Source organism: Panthera onca, chromosome A2 (genome assembly GCF_046562875.1).
Source record: "Panthera onca isolate mPanOnc1 chromosome A2, mPanOnc1 haplotype 2, whole genome shotgun sequence".
NCBI lineage: Eukaryota > Metazoa > Chordata > Mammalia > Carnivora > Felidae > Panthera > Panthera onca.
In genome coordinates, this window is record NC_138340.1 from 57,973,543 (window position 1) to 57,993,211 (window position 19,669).

General features: G+C 40.3%; 1 protein-coding gene across 6 annotated transcripts in view; it reads right to left on the bottom strand.

Moving 5' to 3' along the window:
* KBTBD12 (kelch repeat and BTB domain containing 12) overlaps positions 1-17,655 on the bottom strand; it is a 76,349-nt gene extending 58,694 nt beyond the window's left edge. For 3 of the 6 annotated variants that reach the window (XR_009609878.3, XR_013554085.2, XM_060631925.3), the window contains exons 1-4: positions 17,372-17,648; positions 8,897-10,078; positions 5,201-5,471; positions 2,957-3,107 (exon numbers count right to left, since the gene is read on the bottom strand). Coding sequence is in view for 4 of the 6 variants with exons in the window: in XM_060631925.3 (XP_060487908.1) it covers positions 2,957-3,107; positions 5,201-5,471; positions 8,897-9,966 (1,492 nt within the window). In the remaining 2 variants the exon portion in view is untranslated. The other 3 variants (XM_060631928.3, XM_060631927.3, XM_060631926.3) reach the window with 3 other exon arrangements.
* Between the last annotated feature and the right edge of the window lie 2,014 nt (positions 17,656-19,669).

Sequence of the window (19,669 nt, forward strand, 5' to 3'; positions counted from 1 at the left end):
ATTGCCTGAAGACTCACGTCAAGTTCAGCAGTTTTGAGAAGCGAAGCTCTTCTCAATTTGTTATCTTTGGTTGGTTTCTAGAGACCTGATAGGGTTGTTTAGAAAACTCTGGTTTTATAATTGCTTATTGAGGAGAGGATGTCAACTCATTCACTTCTTCAATAGCCGGAAGCCTCCTGCTCTCACTTTGCTGTTGGCCTGCTAAATTCTTACTGCCACACAAAGTGTAGAGGCTTCTCAGAAAATTTAAAACATGTTTTCTCAACATTTTTTTGGTATTTCCACTGGAAGAATCAGTCTAGATATCTAGTGTTCCATACAGGAGAGTTAATACTGTATCAGTTTTTTATAAGCATTAAGTGAATTTCTTTATGCAAAGAATTCAGCAAAGTGTCTGTAACAGAAAGGAGCTAAAAAATACAGTAGTTATAATAATGTCTGAACACTTACATTGTAGGGATTTTACATACCTTGTTTTATTTAATCTTGACTCTAATAAGAGGTAGCCATTCCAATTTTAATGTTAGCAAAAAAATATATATGTATTTACTAGGCCAAGGACATGTAAGTAATAAATGGTAGAGTCAGAATCTCAATCCAAATCTACTCAATTCCAAAGCTGGTACCTTCCCCACTTTACCACACTGCTTCTATGGTAAAGGAGATTTCAGAGGTTGTTATTTTGGAGTAGCCTCTAGACTAACTAGGACATAGTAAGAAATTAAGTCTATTACAGGTATCAGGGGGAGGGGTTATTGTTATAGTAACTGGCAGTGACCCCCATCACAGTGGTGCACATATAGATTCCCAAAAGCAGACAGGGCTTTCGCTAAAACAAGTAACAAATGACTGTAAGGCTCCTGTGTGAACCATTGACACTGATAAGGTTTTAGGGTTCTATATGGTATTTGCCCAAATTCCAGTTACACATACTATAAACAATGATATTTGAACTAAGGCTACCACAAAAGTCCTTAAACAGCTGAACTTCATTCCGTTTCAAAGCTGGTAAGTATATTTGGGTATTAAGTAGCGAATGTTGGGAACGTTGACTTTTTTGGTTTGAATCTTACAAGTGGGCGACATTCATTTGAGTGATTATGAGACCGGTTCTCAGTTCTGAATATTCAGAAACTAGATTCTAAGTTACTACAAAAGCCTTCCTGACTGGTCTTTTCCATATCTAGTTTCTTCTCACCATTGATCTGTTCTTTAATCCTTGCCTCACTGACATTCCCCAAACATTCTTTAATCATGTTGCTTCTGCATGGTTTCTCACTACTTATTACTATTCTCAATTCTCTACTATAGGCCTTTGTAACTGGCTCCCAACTTACCTGTAAACTCTCTATCTCCCACAGTTCCCTGCTCCTGGTAGGCTCATTTACTCACTCTCCTTCCATTCTCTATTCTTACTACCTTCATTCTCACCTCCAAACCTCTGCTTATGCTTTCTCCCTACTCGTTTTCTTTCCTGCCCCTCCACATGATCTCTCTTCCCGGGTGGGCTCTTTTCTCTCCTCACCTACCCAAATCTTACGGGTCCTTTAACATCTACCTCCTTTCATTCAGCTGTGGACATTTGTTCGTGCCAAGAAGCATAAGCTCCAAAATTTGTCTCTAAGGTTCCTTTTCCCCATCTAACTTACCCAAAAAACAAACAAAAATTTACATTTTTATCCCACATCTAGCCTAGCCGTGGCTCCACATTAGGGGAAATCTCATTTTTGTTCAATTGATACATCACTTTTATCCCTCTTTTGACTGCCTCCAACTTTAATATAATTAGGAGATCGGCCCTTCCCTCCCCGGAGTTATATATCTGTCCTAGGCAATCTATTCTAGTTTAGATATGGTCTCTTCTGGGCCTATGACACAGCATATGGTTATTACCAAGTAACAGATATATTTCCAGAGGAAAAACTTGATTATAATTACGAGTCTCATAACTGAGGTAGTTGTAAATTATGTTGCATAATGTTCTTAAAATTATAAAACTATTAATATTTGAGTGCATTAATTATTTTGCTTCATGCTGTGCAGGCAGCCAAGAGATAATGGCTTCCTTTTAGCAAAAAAAAAAAAAAAAAGCTATTCAAATGCTTGGTTTGCTCTGAGCCCATATCTCGCGTTTTTTCTTTGCCATCTCTTTGGTACCCATCACCTTCCCTGTGTTTTTTCCAGTTAGTCATCAATGTGGATGAGATGACATAAACAATACTGGCATACTTATCAGTTTACCTGCCGAGTCCGCTTCCTTGTCCCAGTCTCACCCTTTCCTACACAGGAGCAGGACAGTGGGAGAGGGACAGGAAGTGATGGAATCTGCTTAGAAGAGCCAAGGACATAATAAAAGAGGAAAAAACAAGAAGTGAAGAAGGAGAGGGGAAACTTAGGAGATGTTCTAGATTTTCTACCCACTTTAGTGGGTATGAACCAGTCTTACACCATTCCCTACTGGTTAGGACAAGACCACACATATTTAGGACATAAGAAAAAAAAATGCATTCAGATGAGAATTATTTGATAATACCTCTACAGGAATTTGGTAGGTGAGGCAAAATGAAGGGGGTTGGCATAACTGGTGTCTTACCTATAGTGGCTGAATCTTCTATAAGCAGAGACAATCAAGGTTGCTAAGACCCACATTGCATCAACTAAAGGTGGCCAAAGGCTTATTCCCATTTCAAAATATTTTAGTTGATAGTATATATAAAGATGTATCACTACTGTTCTTGCATTCCAAGGGACCTGAAAATTCCATACAAATAATTTTGCTTTCAATAAGTCAGTGGACTTTACTAGAAAAACAAGAAACAAAAGAACATTTTTGGCTAGTTATAGATACATCTGAACTGGGATGCAAGAGGAAGGAAGAATATGTCATTTTTACTGAGGTGAACTGCTCAGGAAAATAAAAGTAGTTATACTCTTTTAGCAATCTGCTGCTTCTTACCCAAAACATAAATCTCACTGTTGACTACGGCTGTACTGAATCGGTACTTAGAGAACTTCATGGGCGCCCGCTCTGTCCATTGATCTTGGCTGGGGTCATACTGCAACAGTCGGTTGCTTAGTCGATCTGGTTCTTCATCAGGAAGATCCATCTGTGTGAAATATGACAGCCGATGTAATAACATACCATTTAGAAATCTCTGTGAGTGCATGAGTGCAATTAATCAAAGCAGACAGCCAAGGAGATGAATAGAAGTTAGCTGTTGTGACTCACACTCACAAACACACCAGATCCCGTGACTTGGGGTGATGAGGACTCTGTCAATGTCAGAGGAATTGATGTTCTGTAATAATGGAGCTAGGGTGTCGGCCTACAGCAAACAATCTGTGATCTTAGCCATGAGACAAGGCAGCATTTTTTAGAAAATGAAGTGATGGCAGAGCCTTAAAAATGAAACCAAACTTTCTTGAACAGTATTTAAAGTGTAATTTTATTTCCGCAAACATTATTGGGCTAGAGTTTAATAATATTTGCAACAGACTAATTTTAATAATTCATAAGGCATTTTTCTTTTTAATATTTTTCTAATCCAAATGGAATGAAATTATAAAAACGTTTTAGTGTTTTAATCATTAGAGTATTTTTACACTATAATTACGACCTATATGGGAATGGTCTGAACTCAATTTTTAAGATTTATGGATTAATATAAATTATTTGCAGTTATTTTAATGTATTTATTTACATACATTTTTAATGACTAGAAACAGTAAAAATTGAACTGTTTATTCTTACACACAAGAATATGGTTTTCCCTAATCATAAACTTTAGGTGAAGTGATGTGTTTTGTCTTCAATGTGTCAAGAACTTTTATGGCCTCAGTCTAAGGATGCTTAAATGGCTTTTGTTTTGGATGCAGGTGTTTGATATAGAAATAATTGCCATACTTATGAAAGTTGTAATTAATTTAATTACTTTAAATCCACCAGGGGTTATGATCACTGTGATACAATCACGAACCCACGTGAGCTTTCAGTTTAATGCTCTGTAGTTACAGCCCTGCAAATGCTTTTGTTGTACGGTAAATATTCATGTGCCATTTGTGTGAAGACGTTATACAGGAACATTGTTGACTTTACTGTTTTAATTTTCCTTCTCATTTTTAAGTATTTGATCTTTATTTTAGTGGGAAAAAAACCAAAGAAAAGCTTCTATGTTGTCTTTGGAGCTTATTCATGCAATATTAACTATAAAATGGATAGCTCTGAAAAGCTTAACTACACATAATCAGCCAGGTCTCGGCTACTAGCTGTGATTAAATCTGTACTGCTTCTTGACGCACAGCACAAATTTCACGAAGCATTAAATGCGGAGTTTAAGTTTTAAAAACAGGTATGATAAATGGCAAAGTCCAAGCTCGTGAAATGAATGCAAAAAGCATCAGTTTGATCACAAGGCGAATTTCCAAAACAAGAAATCCTATGGGCTGAAAGAGGTTGACTTTTTGATATGAGGATGGACAGTGAGCTACGGAGAAGAGTTTTTATAAGGAAGACCCGCAGGCCAAGGCAGAAGGCAGCTGGCATGTTACTGCTGTGAGAGCTCAGGGCACTGGGAGGGACGGCCACGGAGAGAAGGAAGGGCCGCTGTGGTCACACTCTACTGACTTTGCCATCTCGGCGTGTATCTCCTCGCAGGGCTTTACCACAAACGGTATCCTGGTTTCTATATCTGCTGGTGCTCAGCAAAGACATGAAGTGTTTCCAGTGACAATATACTTTTGTGGCAATGATCGTACCATCACAGGTTGGGTATTCTGGCTTCCTGGTTAGAGTAAGAGCTTTATATTTAGAAGAGACCTCGGAGTTACTTGGCCTTGGCTCACACAACTATTGAGCAGACAGAAGCGGCATGAAGATCCAGCTTCTCTGCCTCTAACTTAGATGCTCCCCACAGATAATTCCTCAGCATAAGCATCTTTCATAATTAGCAAGAATGGGAAGGATTATAAAGAGCATAGCATGAATACTGAATGAAGTCATATCTATGAATAACACACTTTAAAATTCATTCCCCTAAAATGCTTTAACACTTTACAATCTTAAGTTTAATATTCTATAAAGTAAAAGGCATTTTACCCAAATATAAGTCATGCTCTTTTAGTGTTCCACGAGTACATTTTTCAACACAGCAACCAGACGCGGCACGGCCATGCCAGTTAGGGATGCAGGAAATTTCTTAACCTGAGGGGTCCAGCCTCCGATCACGTAAAGTTTATTATTCACCGTGACTACGGCATGGCACGCCAACTGCAGTGGAAGGGGAGACACCCTTCTCCAACTGTCCCGTTCTATTGAGTATTTATCGACACAGTTTGTGATGAGATACTGGTTTTTGACTTTCATCTGTCCTCCTATAACATAGAGGTCATTACAGACACAGCCCAGAGCGTAGAGCTCTCGAAATTCAGCTGTGCATAACTTCTCCCAAAACTGGTTCCCTCTGTCATGATACCTGCCAATTAAGAGACAGAACCTGGGATTAGTGTTAACTGGAACACAACTTACCCGAGAAACATACTTAAGTTTCTTTTCCAGCTACAAACAACATGATCTGGGTCCTACTATTGGTATGAGGAAGACACATTAATATAAGATAGTAATACAGGTTTGTGCTTCTTTTTTTTGGCAAGGGTTGATGAACAGACTCTAATGTGCATAGAAACAATTAACCGTATCTCTCTGCAGAATTTATTTATTTTGGTAGTTATTATTTATTGATTAATTTAGTTTAAATTCAAGTTAGTTAACATACAGTGTCGTCTTGGCTTCAGGAGTAGAATTTTAGAAAATATACTGACAAAGTATAGGTGATAGCTTTCATTTCCTAGTTCCGGGAAAGCAAATCAAGAATAGGAAGTCTTTCAGAAAATCCTTTGTAATTTTACTAGAAAGGAGGAATAAGTAAAAATGAAAAAATGGCACAATGTATTAGTCTGTGGAGTAGAAGTCTCACTTTAATACCATATTCAAGCAAGCAGCTTTCCAGCAAACTCAAAATACCTCAATTCAGAGATTTTTAATGGGACAATGTATGCTATGTAGAATTTTAAGGATTCTTCTTGTAGTTCTAACTGGCTGAGAACAGAGTCAAGAGCACCTGTAGGTGTCTGATACATTTAGCATCTACGTTAATGCTCTGGGTATGCTAATTTCCGTAATTTCTTCCATGAATAAGTGTATCTGTCTGAGAAGGGTTTGGGGTGGTAGAGACACCAGGATATTGGTTTCTCAATATCTCCTAGAGTCTGACACTTTGATTGTGTGTGTGTGTGTGGCGCATTATAGAGTCACTAAATATATGATCTTGTGGGTATCCTTTGTCTTGCCTCTTGATAATAGGAAGTCTGTTTTCTCCAATCATGATTTGGGACACACAGTCTAAGATGGACAAAAGTACTCATGGGGACAGTGAGGTGTGAAATTAGATCTGTCCCAGGAAATCCAGAATGTATTCTAGAATTCAAAACTAAAACAAAACCAGGAAAATGTGGAAAATAAGAAAAGTTATTCTGTTTGGAAACAAATGAAGAAACCATGAGTGTTCTATACAGAGTACAGTTTTAAAGTACAGACTACTTATTTTGCATCAAACATCTGACAGTTAACAGGATTATAGGAGTTTTCCCCAGCAGTTCTGGCCAATTCTTATATTCTTCCCCAGAGATAACTGCTTACTTAGGGCTTGACAGGGAAGTTGGAAGATTACATTCCTTTCCTAGAGGGCATGTCTGGTTTGTCACAATCTGAATGCAGAACCTTAATGCTAGTTGTTGTCTATGCAATTCTAGGTAGGACACCGGTCCCTTGAATCACAGTTGGAATTTTCACCAGTACTTTTAATTGTATTGGGTTTCAGAAGAGGAAGGAGGGCTAGGTGTCACGGATGGGGGAATACTGAAGTAAAGCCAATTTATTAGTATATCAAGAGAACTAAGAGAATGGGGTTTTGGCTTACTGAGACATGGTTTAAGAGAACAAGCCAAGGATGAAATATGTCCCATGAGGGTTGGGAAGTACACGTTTTCTGGGCAAGCTTGCTAATCTGATTTTTGTTTTGATACTTTAAAATGAAAATGGGAAGGAGAAAAGGACCAGATAAAAGTATAGAACATATTATTAAGAGAAATGGATAGAACATAAAAAGACTGACAAAAGAGGTTCAGCATTCACAGAGGCTGAAAGTGTAAAGACAGCCCTTATATCCTCAGCTGTTTGTATAACTGAAGTATGAGGGAGAGTTAAAGAAGATGGAAAGGTAGATCTTTTTTTTTTTTTTTTTTTTTTTTTTAAAGAAATGACCTACTAGGGGCACCTCGGCAGTTCAGTCGGTTAAGCGTCCGACTCTTGATTTTAGCTCAGGTCATGATCTCATGGTTCATGAGATCAAGCCCTGCATCAGGCTCTGTGCTGACAGTGCGGGGCCTGCTTGGGATTCTCTCTCTTCCCCTCTCTCTCTGTCCCTCCCCTTGCTCGTTCTCTGTCTCTCTCAAAATAAGAAAGTATACTTAAAACAAATAATGACAGAACTGCAGCCTGTCTTGACGAGGAAGCAAAGTAGCAATCTAAAGAACCCAAGGTACCTGTACAAGAGGCTCTACGATGAAAAGAGGGACACCGAGGGATCTGATAGCCTGGCTCTGTAGTCTATACCTGATTATTCTGAGGAAGACTGTTCTTGCTTCCTAGGGACATGCTTGGTCCCCATGGGCATAGGGCCAGGTCACTCACCCAGGGCTCTGCAGTCCTTCCCCTATCACTACTAGGGGAGATGATGGTAAAAAAGGGACAGGCCTACAGTTCAAAAGAGATGATGGAGTGTTAAGAGATGACAGAAAAATAATAGACCTCTTAATTCTTCCTCCCAACTTTGCCATGAAGAGGAACTTTCTCACTGAAAAGTCTGAACAAACCCTCGTAAGAGGGAACTGAGAGGGGAAGGATACTGAAGGAGAGCTTTTCTACCTAGTATTTATTCTAGGTGCCTATTTCTCACTTACCCAGTTAGCTGAAGACCTGAATGCTCACTGAAGACTTGCTGAATAAACAGTAAACAGACACATCCTCCTCACATACAAGACCTATGCTACCTCTTAGCAGACACTCGTTCCTTTTATGATTCTAGGATTTGAAGCTTTCTTAGACCACAAACATTTTACACTATTGGAGGTTTAGGAAAGATCTACAAATTAAGAATACAGAGTGAAAACTGATAGATAATTAGTAATTTTTGGTTGAGAAAAAAAAAATTACTTGTTCCTCTGAATTATGAACTAGAAAATCAGCTCAAAGTAATCAATAAACTTTTCTTCTTGTTAAGTTATATCAACAAGCTCTTCAAAACCTAATCAATTACACACTTTATTTTTTTTTAAGTTTATTATTTATTTTTGAGAGAGAGAGAGAGAGAGAGAGAATGAGTTCAAGGGGCAGAGAGAGAGAGGGAGAGAGTATCCAAAGCAGGCTCTGAGCTGTCAGCACAGAGCCTGATGTGGGGCTGGAACCCACAAACCATGAGATCATGCATGACCTGAGCCAAGTCAGACACTTAACCGACCGAGCCACCCAGGAGCCCCTCAATTACACCCTTTCTTTTGGATCAGAAATGAAAGCTAAGCATGAAAATATACAATGGAGTCATAATATATATACATTTACCTTATAGAAATCCAGCTGTATGCTCTTAACAAAAGGAGAAAAATAATTTTAGAATGTGGGTGATTTCATTATGAATGATATACATATGTAGAATATGAAATTACGGGGTAATTTTGACTACATGTAATTAAGACATGATCGCTCTTTGGGAAGTATTTCCTTCTACTGTTGCTAGAGTCAAGATAATTAAAACCAATTTACAAATATTTGCTAGATACAAACCTATAGATTTCAACATTCTTGTTCTTTTGTCTAGCGAGTTTGGAGGCACTTGCTTCTCCGGCCACAATTATAGTGTTGTTTTCCGTGACGACACCAGCACACACGGTTCCCAAACCCTCTCCATACTTGGGAGATGAAATGAAATAGGTCTTCCGTGAAGCGGGATCATAACAAAAACTGGCCTCCCCATAGTTCCTGTGTCTTGACCTGATTCCTGAAGAATTGTTGCCAATGCAAAGCAAAAGACTAGTAGTCTCCATGCCATAACGAAGATTTAGAGAGTGCTGCTGGGGTGTCTTGATGGCTTTGAATGCGTTTTGAATGATGTCAATGCAAGCTGCATCACACAGAAGCATTGTGTTCCTTTTTAGGGCTTGTCTTAAAAAGGAAGGATTTATAAGTTCCAATCTGACCTGCTTCAAAAGCTCAACAAGATGTTCTGTGCGCAATTCTTGGTTATGATTTACCCATCTCAGGACTAAGTCCAGGATGCTCTCCTCCCTGGATATGTTCAAGTCATCCGATTTAATAAGCGTCAGAAATTGGTGTGCTCCAATTTCTAGTATTTCTTCATGTAAGCTCACCTCAGCAAAGTGCTGATATAAATATTTCTTCGATTGATCGGATAAATCTTCAGCTCCAATCTGCTTTGCAAAATAATAGATACCTACACAGTTCGAGGCATCCATATGGTCCATCATGTATTTTTGACACACACTAAAGATTTCTTCCATCTGCATAAAGTAGGCAGCCATAGCTACGGTCTGTACATTGGCATTGTTGATCTCCAAAGCCGCATTGTACATGTAGTTCAATATCACTGACACACTTTCTGCTGTAATGTCATGAAGTATGACTTCCCTTTGAGTACATTCAAGCAGTCCACAAGTGAACATAGCTTTGAAATAAGGACTAAATGCAGCCAGGACCAGCCTGTGGCAAGGAAATTTCTCCCCTTCTGCTATGAGTACTACGTCAATCATTTCTGCTAATTCTTTCATGTTCTTAACTTTATTCAGTAAATTCAAGCTATGTTGGTATTTTTCTTTTCCCTCAGCCTTGAACTCCATGATACACTTTTCAATGTTTCTAAGTAAGTCTTCTTTAAATTTAGCTTGATTCTTGTGGGGCTATTTGCATGTCTGATTACTCACAAAGCAACAGAGATGTCCTGTAACACTCCTGAGGGAGAGAAAAGAATGTTTTCTTGTAAGAAAAAAAATTCTCTGTAATTTAAATATGGAGCGTTAGTACTAAGAAGTATTTGTAAATAAATATTATCCACTCCAAACAGAGTTTAAGACAACCACTTTTGTGTCTAAAAATAATGCCATTGATTGCATAAACAGTAAATTATTAACTACTGACAACATTAACCTAATCAGCAGCAGAGATTTTTCTAGGAGGGCTGGAAAGTCCTCCCTTCCAAGGTGAATGGAGAGAGAGGTGATAAGCTGGCATGTTTTGCAAATACATTTCCAGTTACCAAATACAGCTGGCCGGCAAGCAAAGGAGGCAGGGGCAGCAGGTAGCCTTCTCTCTGAGGAGATGCATCATTGAAAATGTTATGTGCACCCTCCCAAAGAAACACACCCACATGTTTAATGGCCACAAAACCATACAGGATGGCCGAGAAAAGAAGTCCATTAAAGTTCTGTGCAAACTTTTGCTACGGGGCAAACAACTCAAAACAGTGCTTTGCAAAGCACAACCAAATGTCTGCTGACCTGAGAATTTACAATACTTGAAACTCAGAACTAACTCATCCTAAACTTAGAAAGGACCCCAAAGCCAGCCTGTGTCTCTATCCCCACTCCTTGCTCAGCTTCTCTTGGTTCCTGACTTCCTCATGGCGTAGATGGATTCACTTCCGCCCTTAAAAAGCACTGGTCTAATCAGAAGTCTCTTTAAGCTCGTCTTCACCTTGCCCAGAGGAATGGTAACAGGGTATTTCAAGGGAGTTAAAGAGCTGTTTGGATTTAAAGAAGGGCATTCTAGAGTCAGCAACCCTCACGCGAAGAGCAGATCTCCAGGCCCCATCCCTTCTGTAGTTCTTACTTGGCTATTAGCTGTAAGCAATAAGAATAAATGATGGTAGGAAAGTCAGTGCTAGGAGTTAAGAGAGGAAGAGAGGTGATTATTTCAATCACATGAAAGCATAATTTGTCAGCTATAGAGGTTGTAAATTTTCTACATTTCTGTAACCCTATCAAATCTCGATGAGATTTCTCCATCTCCATTCTCACTGTGTCTCAATGAGCAATGGCACTTGTTTCAGCGTTGAATGAAAGTTCATTTCAGGAAACAAGTGTTAGGCATGACAGGAATGTTTAAGTATGTAATGGCAACTATAAGACCTAAAAATCACTGCGCTAGAGTGTATGGAATTATAACAACCAGCCAATCTAAGAGTCTGCACAGACTTCAAATAGGAATAAAACCCTCTTTGCCAGAGTTTCCAGCATTAATGGCTCAGCTTGATTTCAATAAAAGCTTAAGGCTTTCTTTGTGAGGCCTTGCAGGTTAAAAGCGAACCTCTGCTTTTTACTTTCATTTGTTTTAGATTTTACAAAGAGAATCCAATTATCGGTAATTAGGAGGTCATCATATTTCTGAGCTCTCCTACACCACATTATGGGTAGCCCAAATAATATTACGTGGGCTTCTTTGTACATAAACACATCAATTCACTTTATAGATGGCAGCTGTTACCTTGAGCTGAAAACCAGAAAAGTTTCCTCATAAGGAAATAAGTATTAGAAAATTTCTACTATTCCATCTGTAGGGATACATAAGAGGATATGTATCCCTCAGAGGATAACCAATCCCAGTGCTGGAAAGCCAAGAGCAGTTTCCAGATAGGGTCACTAGATCTAGTATAATGCAGGCAGTTAAGACTCGTCAGTTTCTAAAGTGTTGACCTTGATGCTGCTAGGAAGAAACGAGATGCTGGGGACCCAAATATTATGACCATAACCCTAGGGTTTTGTATTTTTGAGGCAGGAACCAAACCACCCTTGTTGAGTTTGGTGGCATAGGGCTATCTTAATAAAAACACAGGCAGCATTAGTTTCAAAGAGAGTTAAAAAATGGACTAACTAGTACAATATGTTTGTTTTCTTTATAAACATAGTAGTATCTTATAAATGACTTTACAGCGGACAATGTTGGGTTTCCCCCAGCATCCCAACCTGCCTTCTCTTGGAGTCAATGGGGTAGGGCCACTGTGACTGGTTCAAGGATGGTGTGAGACCTGAGGTTGGCTTCATCAGTGTGAAGCTCACGTCTCTGGTTCGATGGTTGGAGGTGTCCATGTGTCATATAGATGAGAGGTCTGGATCGGCTACAGCCACGTCTCCATAAGCCAGCATGAGGACAAAGCTAATACAGGGAAGAAGGCAGAGAATAGAGAGCGACGGGTTCGAAACATGCTGCACATCTGTATTTTTCAGGTTTCAGTGACAAACCATTTCCTTTACTGTTTACGCTAGTTTGAACTGGGATTGCTGAACTGACACTCAAGAGTCCTTATGGTACAAGTGGCAGGTGCAAAAATATCAAGAAAAGGTTGCCTAAGATACTTGCAGTTGTATATGTTGTAAAATTTCACTTTTGTTATGTTCTTATGTTTTCTATTATTACATTGTCAAGTAAAAGAAAGATGGAAACTTTCTTCATTTCTTCATGACAGAAGACAACTATCACTAAGTCACTCTTCTGAGTTTACCTCTTCTCGTTAAATGGCCACAACATTTTACAGGTGCAGGAACGGAGTCTTGAACCCAGTTCCATCTGACTCCAAAGTCTGTACTCTTAACCATTCCCTGTTGTGCAAATGCAGACAAACTAGGGCCACAGACTAAATATTTCAGGCTCTGTAGGCTCTAGGGTCTCTGTGCAGCTCAACTCTGCCATTGTAATGCAAAAGCAGCCAGAACTGATACATAAACAAAGGAGCCTGGCTGTGTGCCAGTGAAATGTTTTAGGGCTATTGAAACTTGAATTTCATATATTTTCATGTGTCACGAAACATTCTTCTGATTTCAAAAAAAATTTTTTTTAATGTTTATTTATTTTTGAGAGTTAGAGACAGAGCATGAGTGGGGGAGGGACAGAGAGAGAGAGGGAGACACAGAATCTGAAACAGGTTCCAGGCTCTAAGCTATCAGCACACAGCCTGACTCAGGGAGGGCTCCAACTCTGGAACAGTGACATCATGACCTAGGCCAAAGTTGGACGCTCAACAGACTGAACCACCCAGGCACCCTAACATTCTTCTGATTTTTCAAAGCTATTTAAAATTATAAAATCCATTCTTAGCTTATGGGCTATACAAAAACAGGCCACAGGTCAATGACTCTTGCTCTACTGTTATAAATAAATCCATTTTCTAGATCATGAGTAGGACAATATCCCATCTGGGTGCCTATTCTCCACTTCTCTGCTTAAACCCAGCTGGGCAGTTTTGGGAAGGGTAATGGTCAGATCCCTATTTCAAAATGATCATCTGATTTTTCCCAAGGTCCCCAAAGAGAAATCAATTTCTTGCATAAATACTTTATTTGGATGCAGCTTGTCTGCCCCAAACATTGGCTTCAACAACAACAAACACTTTTAAAACAAAAATAACTGTTACAAACACTATGAAGAAACATTTATGAATTTTTTAGATGCATGTAAATATTTAAGTACCCCCTCCTTCCAATTGCCTTTTACACACCTCCTGAAATATGCTCTAAATTTCTATGGATTTATAGACCAAATGAATTTGCTGATGGAAACCCTGAAAAATACCCAAGCAGTTAAACTCACCACCATATTTCAAAGACATTCTCAGCATTGTTTCCTGTATGTATAAGGTGTAGAGAAGATACTGGCATTGCAGTGAGATGGCTTTGAAGGGACACCAGTCCTGGCTTTGCATCTGTTTGGATACTTGCTATAATCCTAAAATTATTTAACCTTTGAAAGCCTTGGTTTGTTCATCTGTATAATGGGCATAATGTACATAAATAAGGTAGTTAGGTTAGTTCTTGGCATCCAAGTGCTCAATAAATGGAAATTACTGTTATTTTATGGTAGTATAGCAGGGTGCAGCTCAGAGGCTAGAAACGTGGGCTTTGGTTGGGATTACTGAGGCCTGGGTTTGAATCCCTGCTCTACTATCTAGTGACATGAGCAAGTTTCTTAAGCCTCGTTCAGTCTTTTAACTGGAGATTAGCTTTGAGAATTATATAATAGTCGGGAGAATTAAATAAGGTCATGCATTTATAATATGTAATTTGCTTGGTAAAATCTGCTCGGTAAAGGTGAAGTAGGATATACCTGTACAAATAATTTTCTAATAATAACGATGTTTGGGTCCATATACAAACTGCTTGTAGGTACAGACACAGCTCATAAATAAAAGAGAGCTGACAGAAACTTTTTCTTGTAATGAGGGCAGAGAGGGCATTCTCCTTTCATCAGCAAAACAAAACTGTATAAATGTTCTCAATGATATCAATGGGAAGTTATTCTCTGCTCCAATTTATAGAAGACTGAACTGGTGCATTCATATTAATAGTACCCATAATAACAGAGAAAAATGAGTAGCAAAGATAAATACAAATCACAAGAATAATGCCTAATTACTCTGCAAATCCAAATGCAGTTATACCCGTGTCCAGTATATTTAGTTTTGAGAGATGGACTGCTACAAATTTTAATGCGGCATAAAAATGTTAAACTGCCAATGATTTGCTTTTATGATGTTTGATTTTATAATCTTTACATTACCTTTTCCTAAATAACAAATGATACATGACCTTCTTCCATGTGTTGAAGTCAAAACCAGTTTAAATTTAATAGTAGCACTGTTTGAAATGGCAAAACTTTGCAAATAACCGAAATATCGATTAACGTGAGAACGGTAGTACATTCCCTCAAGAGAATACTGCACAACATAAACAAAGAACTTCTCTGTGAGTTTGAAATTACATCAAAATAAAAAGTTAAACATGTTATATACATACAACTGTGGTGGAATATAAAGAAATGAAGGATAATTATAAAACAGACCAAATTCAGGATAGGGTTGCCTTCAGGAAGTGCGAAGGAGGGGATACATTGGAGAACGGCACGGCACGTGTCACGGTGAGCACCGCGTAATGTATGAAACTGTCCAATCTCTACGTTGTACACCTGAAACTATTATAACATTGTAGGTCAAATATACTTCAATAATAAGGATTAACAAAATTTCTCCTGAGCTTCTCTTCACCGCCAGCACTCCTTGTTCAAACATTATGAGGTCCTTCACAGTCTGGCATCTCCCAACCTTTCCTGCTTCATCTCCTGGCTTTCCTTCCTTATACTTCTCAATCTTTCAGTAGTACTGAACCACTAACAATTCTGATGCAACTTGTATCCTCTTCTGGGCTGCATGTCTGTATAGCTTCCCTAGTCTCTAGGGATGTGTGGAGCATTTATCAAGCCCCTCCATGACTCTCATTTCCAGGATTTCCCTGGAAGATCCCTATTAAATTTTTGGCTAATTCTCTTGTCTGCTGCTATCCTGACCAGGACTAAAAGCTCAGCTTAGGAGAGATGCAGCCTTTTCCCATTTGTCACTGTGAGTGTGGGTTTCCCACCCTTCACTCCCAAACATGTCAGCCCCCCCGTCCCCCCGTCAAACAGAGATGCTAGTTTTCATAGGTAGCCCAGTTTGGTAGAAGCATCGGGCTGAATCAAGTGGGGCGGGAAATTGGGGCAGCTCAGGAAAGAGGTCTGGAATATCCTTCTCCCCCTTCCATCTGTTCCACCTGAAAAAATACAAGTGGCTCTTCAAAATTTAGCTCAGACATTGCTTCCTCCTTGCTCCTGCCTTGAACACAGTGATTGTTGCACTGTTGTTACTGCAATTTATTTATGCAATTGTCTGCCTCCCCTTTCAATAATGAGCACATTGAGAAAGAGGGCTCATGTTTTAATCATTTCCATATTCTTAACCTCTGTCCCCAATGATGCCTGGTGCATTAGAGTCGCTCAATTAAGGTCTCTGCAATTTTATGAATGTTTTGCTTAGTCCTAAATTGTAAGTTCACGATAACCTTTTATCCTTCTGGTTTTATATATATTATTAAACCACTACCTGGAAGATTTTGTTTCTACATTTAAAAGTTGTGCCTGATTCTTCAAGTTGCTAACCTATTGTCCAAGTCAAGCAAACAACCCAGAATCATTAACTTGATTTCCTTGCCTAGAACTCGATGCACTGTGACACCCACTTCTCACTTCTAATTTTGTTACCATGTGCTCTCAGGAATTTGGCCCCAATTTCTAGAGAACTGAAGCCGAGATCACAAATTACCTGCTCAAAGACTTTTTTTTTTTTGCAGATTAATTGTCAACAGGCAAAACTGACACATCGCAGCATCTATTGAAAACAGTGGAAGATATGGCAACAGTGGGCCGGCCCTTCATTCCCATGGCGACAATGGGGTGCAGGACCTGAGTCCTCCGTTGCCACCTCTCAGATGGCACTTCTACTCTCTGGTCCACAGCCCCCATTATCCTTTTATTGGGACCGGAGTGTCTGTCTTCATTTATAATTCTCCTCACGCTGTTGCCTTTCTCCTCCGGCCTTTTTAGTTATCCTACAGCCACTTATTTGTGACCCCTGGCTTTCACCATTCCATCCCCACACATTACTTTGCCTCAGCATCACAACAAGGTGCAGACACTGGTAGAAAATGGCTCAGAATACCCGCACCACCCTAAATGCATTCTGAGTCTCCCACTAGTAGGGAAAAACACCTGGTTCACTTAATAGCAATAATCCATCCCACACACTTGGGTGTTTAAGAACGGCCAGGCATATGAGTGATAAAGCTAAATAGGACAGATTTCCTTTTGGCTTTCCTTTGAGGAGTTCAGTTTTGCGTTCTCTGGGCACTTTATACTTTTCAAAGTGCTTTGTGCATTATACAGTAGCTCATTAGTTCCTCTTAAGAATCACGTTGGGGGGGGGGGGGGGGGACGCAGGGCAATTATATTCCTGGCTTTCAAGTTAAGAGAGTTGCCTGGGGATACTTTTGATACTTACAGAAGCTTTTTAAAGTGCCAGGCACTATTCAAGGCTCTAGGCAGACAAGCAGGAACGGGAGAGACGGAAGTGTCCCTACCTTTACGGAGCTTGCAGTCTAGGGAGGGAGGCAAACAACGTAGATAATTCAGAGAATAATGCTGCCAGGACAATGGATGCTGTGACATTAAGGAGGGGAGAGACCCCTGGCTGGGCAAAGACGGTCTCGTTGGGAAGCGAATGCTGGGCTGAGCTGTGAAGGCAGTAGCTGGCCCCCAGGCCACCGGAGGGAAGCGCGGAAGGCCCCGCAAATGCCAAGGGCCCGGAGGTTGCCCCCAAGTCCGGCCTGGCCCTTAGAGCCGAGACAAGGCCCTCGAGAGGCGCCCCTGTTTCCTGTCACCGTTACTTACTTACGAGCTGCCGCCCCCCCGGCTTGAGGCACGGCCCCCACTGGCTCCGCAGAGGCCGCAGCGATGGCGCCGCGACCTGGCCCTGTGGCCGCGTGGACCGAGCCAGATGGGCTGGGGCGGGGCGGCCGGCGGGCTTGCCCGGCAGGCACTGCCCAATATGGGCCTGTGCGGGCCCAGCGATATAAATAGACGGCGCTGGGAGCCCCGGGGACCGACGGCCGGCACCCTGCAGAGGGGGAGGGAGGGCGCTGGCAGTTCCTCTAAAGTGACAGGTGCCCGCCCTGGCGTTCGGGATGGGCCGCTCTGCGCCTGCGCGGGCCGTCCGCGAGGCTCCGCGACGGGCCGCTCTGCGCCTGCGCGGGTCTTCCCGCGCCAGCCCGCGTGCCAGGGCGGCTGAAGGTCTGCCAGGACTGGGCGAGGTAAAGAGAATCCGGAGACGGAATTTTTATAAATGACACATCTCTCCGTTTAATCTCTTAAGAAAATGCAAAACGACCCAAATCCACTATGTGTGGGCTCACTGAATGTGGGTAGGGAGTAGGGTTGCCAGAAAAAATACCGGCTGCCCAGTTAACTGTAAATTTTAGATTCTCAACCAACAGTTTTTAAGTATATGTCCCAAATACTGCTTGTGGGTTTTGTTGTTCTTGTTCTTGTTTTGTGTTCTGTGCTTTTATTTGCTACATCTGGCAAGTCTACCTGGAGACCAGGAGCTCCGTGACCTTGGGCCTCAAGTGGGAGGTCCCCTAGAAGCCTGAGAAAAGACTCATTAATTATGCCCAGGTTTGGGGTAGTGCAGGAAGGAGGAATGTTCCCTGGAGGCAACTGTTAACAGACTATTTACTGTGTGGATAAGGCAGTAGTATGAGGTCAGCCAGTTGAGAACAAAACAAAATTTGTTTTTGGTGGTAATAACACAAAGTTGTTATCTTACACAAATTTATTTCTTGTAGTTCTGGAGGTCAGAAGTCCAAAATGGGTCTCTCTAAGAGCTAAAAGCAGTGTCCGCAGGCCTATACTTTTTTTTGGAGGCTCTAGGGGAGAATCTGTTTTCTTGGCTTTCCAGCTTCTATTAATTGTACTCATTCTCTCTGTAGCTCATGGCCCCTTCCTCTGTCTTCAAAGCTGGAAACAGAGTTGAGTGTTTCCCAGGTTACACTTTGCACTAACTCTTCTGCATCTCTCCTCAGTTTTTTGTGTTTGTTTGTTTTTTACCTAAATTATGGTTGGTTAAATATGCATAAATGTTTCCATTTTAACTATTATTTATACATAAATTTACATATATACATATATTATACAATAAACATACATATAAATTTCACCATTTTAACTATTTTTAAGTGTGTAATTCCGTGGCATTAAATACATTCACAGTGGTGTGCAGCCATCTCCACTAGCCATTTCCAGAATTTTTTCATCAGAAAGAAAAAAAGTTTCCCAAGCAGAAACTCTATACCCATTAAACAGTAACTCCCCATTCTCACCCTTGCTCCCCTGCTCCCCTTCTCCCGCCCAGCACCTGGAGACCTCTATTACATTTTATGTCTCTATGAATTTGCCTATTTCAGGTACTTCATATAAATAGAATCATGCAGTATTTGTCCTTATGAGTCTGGCTTATTTCAGTTAGCATAATGTCCTCAAGGTTTATCCATGTAATAGCCTGTATCAGTATTTCATTCTTTTTAAAGTTGAATATTCCAGTGTGTGTGTGTGTGTGTGTGTGTGTACATGTGCCATATTTAAAACAAAACACATTTCATGTTGGTAAGTAAAATTCCTTAAAACATTGTAGAAGCTCATGTCAATCCTTGCATGCATTTGTAGTTACATGTACGTATTATAGCTCTTTGATAAAACTCCTCTCTCTGGATCTCTTGACCTGATAGCCCCATTAGGTCCTTCTACACCTGATTCTATTCCTGCTTTTGGTTTTGTTTACCAGATGATTATGCTAAGCTAATGAATCTTTCTTAGCTTGCTCTGAAGACCCTGTTTGATTTCCTACGTGGCTATTTTATTTCATCTGTTTCATTGGTCTCTAGAGGAAGTGAGTCATGGTGTGAAGGGCTAGGGCTTCCGGTCCATCAAGAGGCTAACTTGGAAGCTGGGCTCTCAGGGACTTTAGCTGATTTTCAGATGATTTTCAAGATGATTAATGAAGGACTAATATTATGAAATATACTGATTAACCAAAAACTTATTTTAAGGAACATACTTCTTGAATAGATTACATATAACTATTTACTCAGCAGTGACTTACTGCTTCATTTTCAGCCTTCAATTTCTTACAGT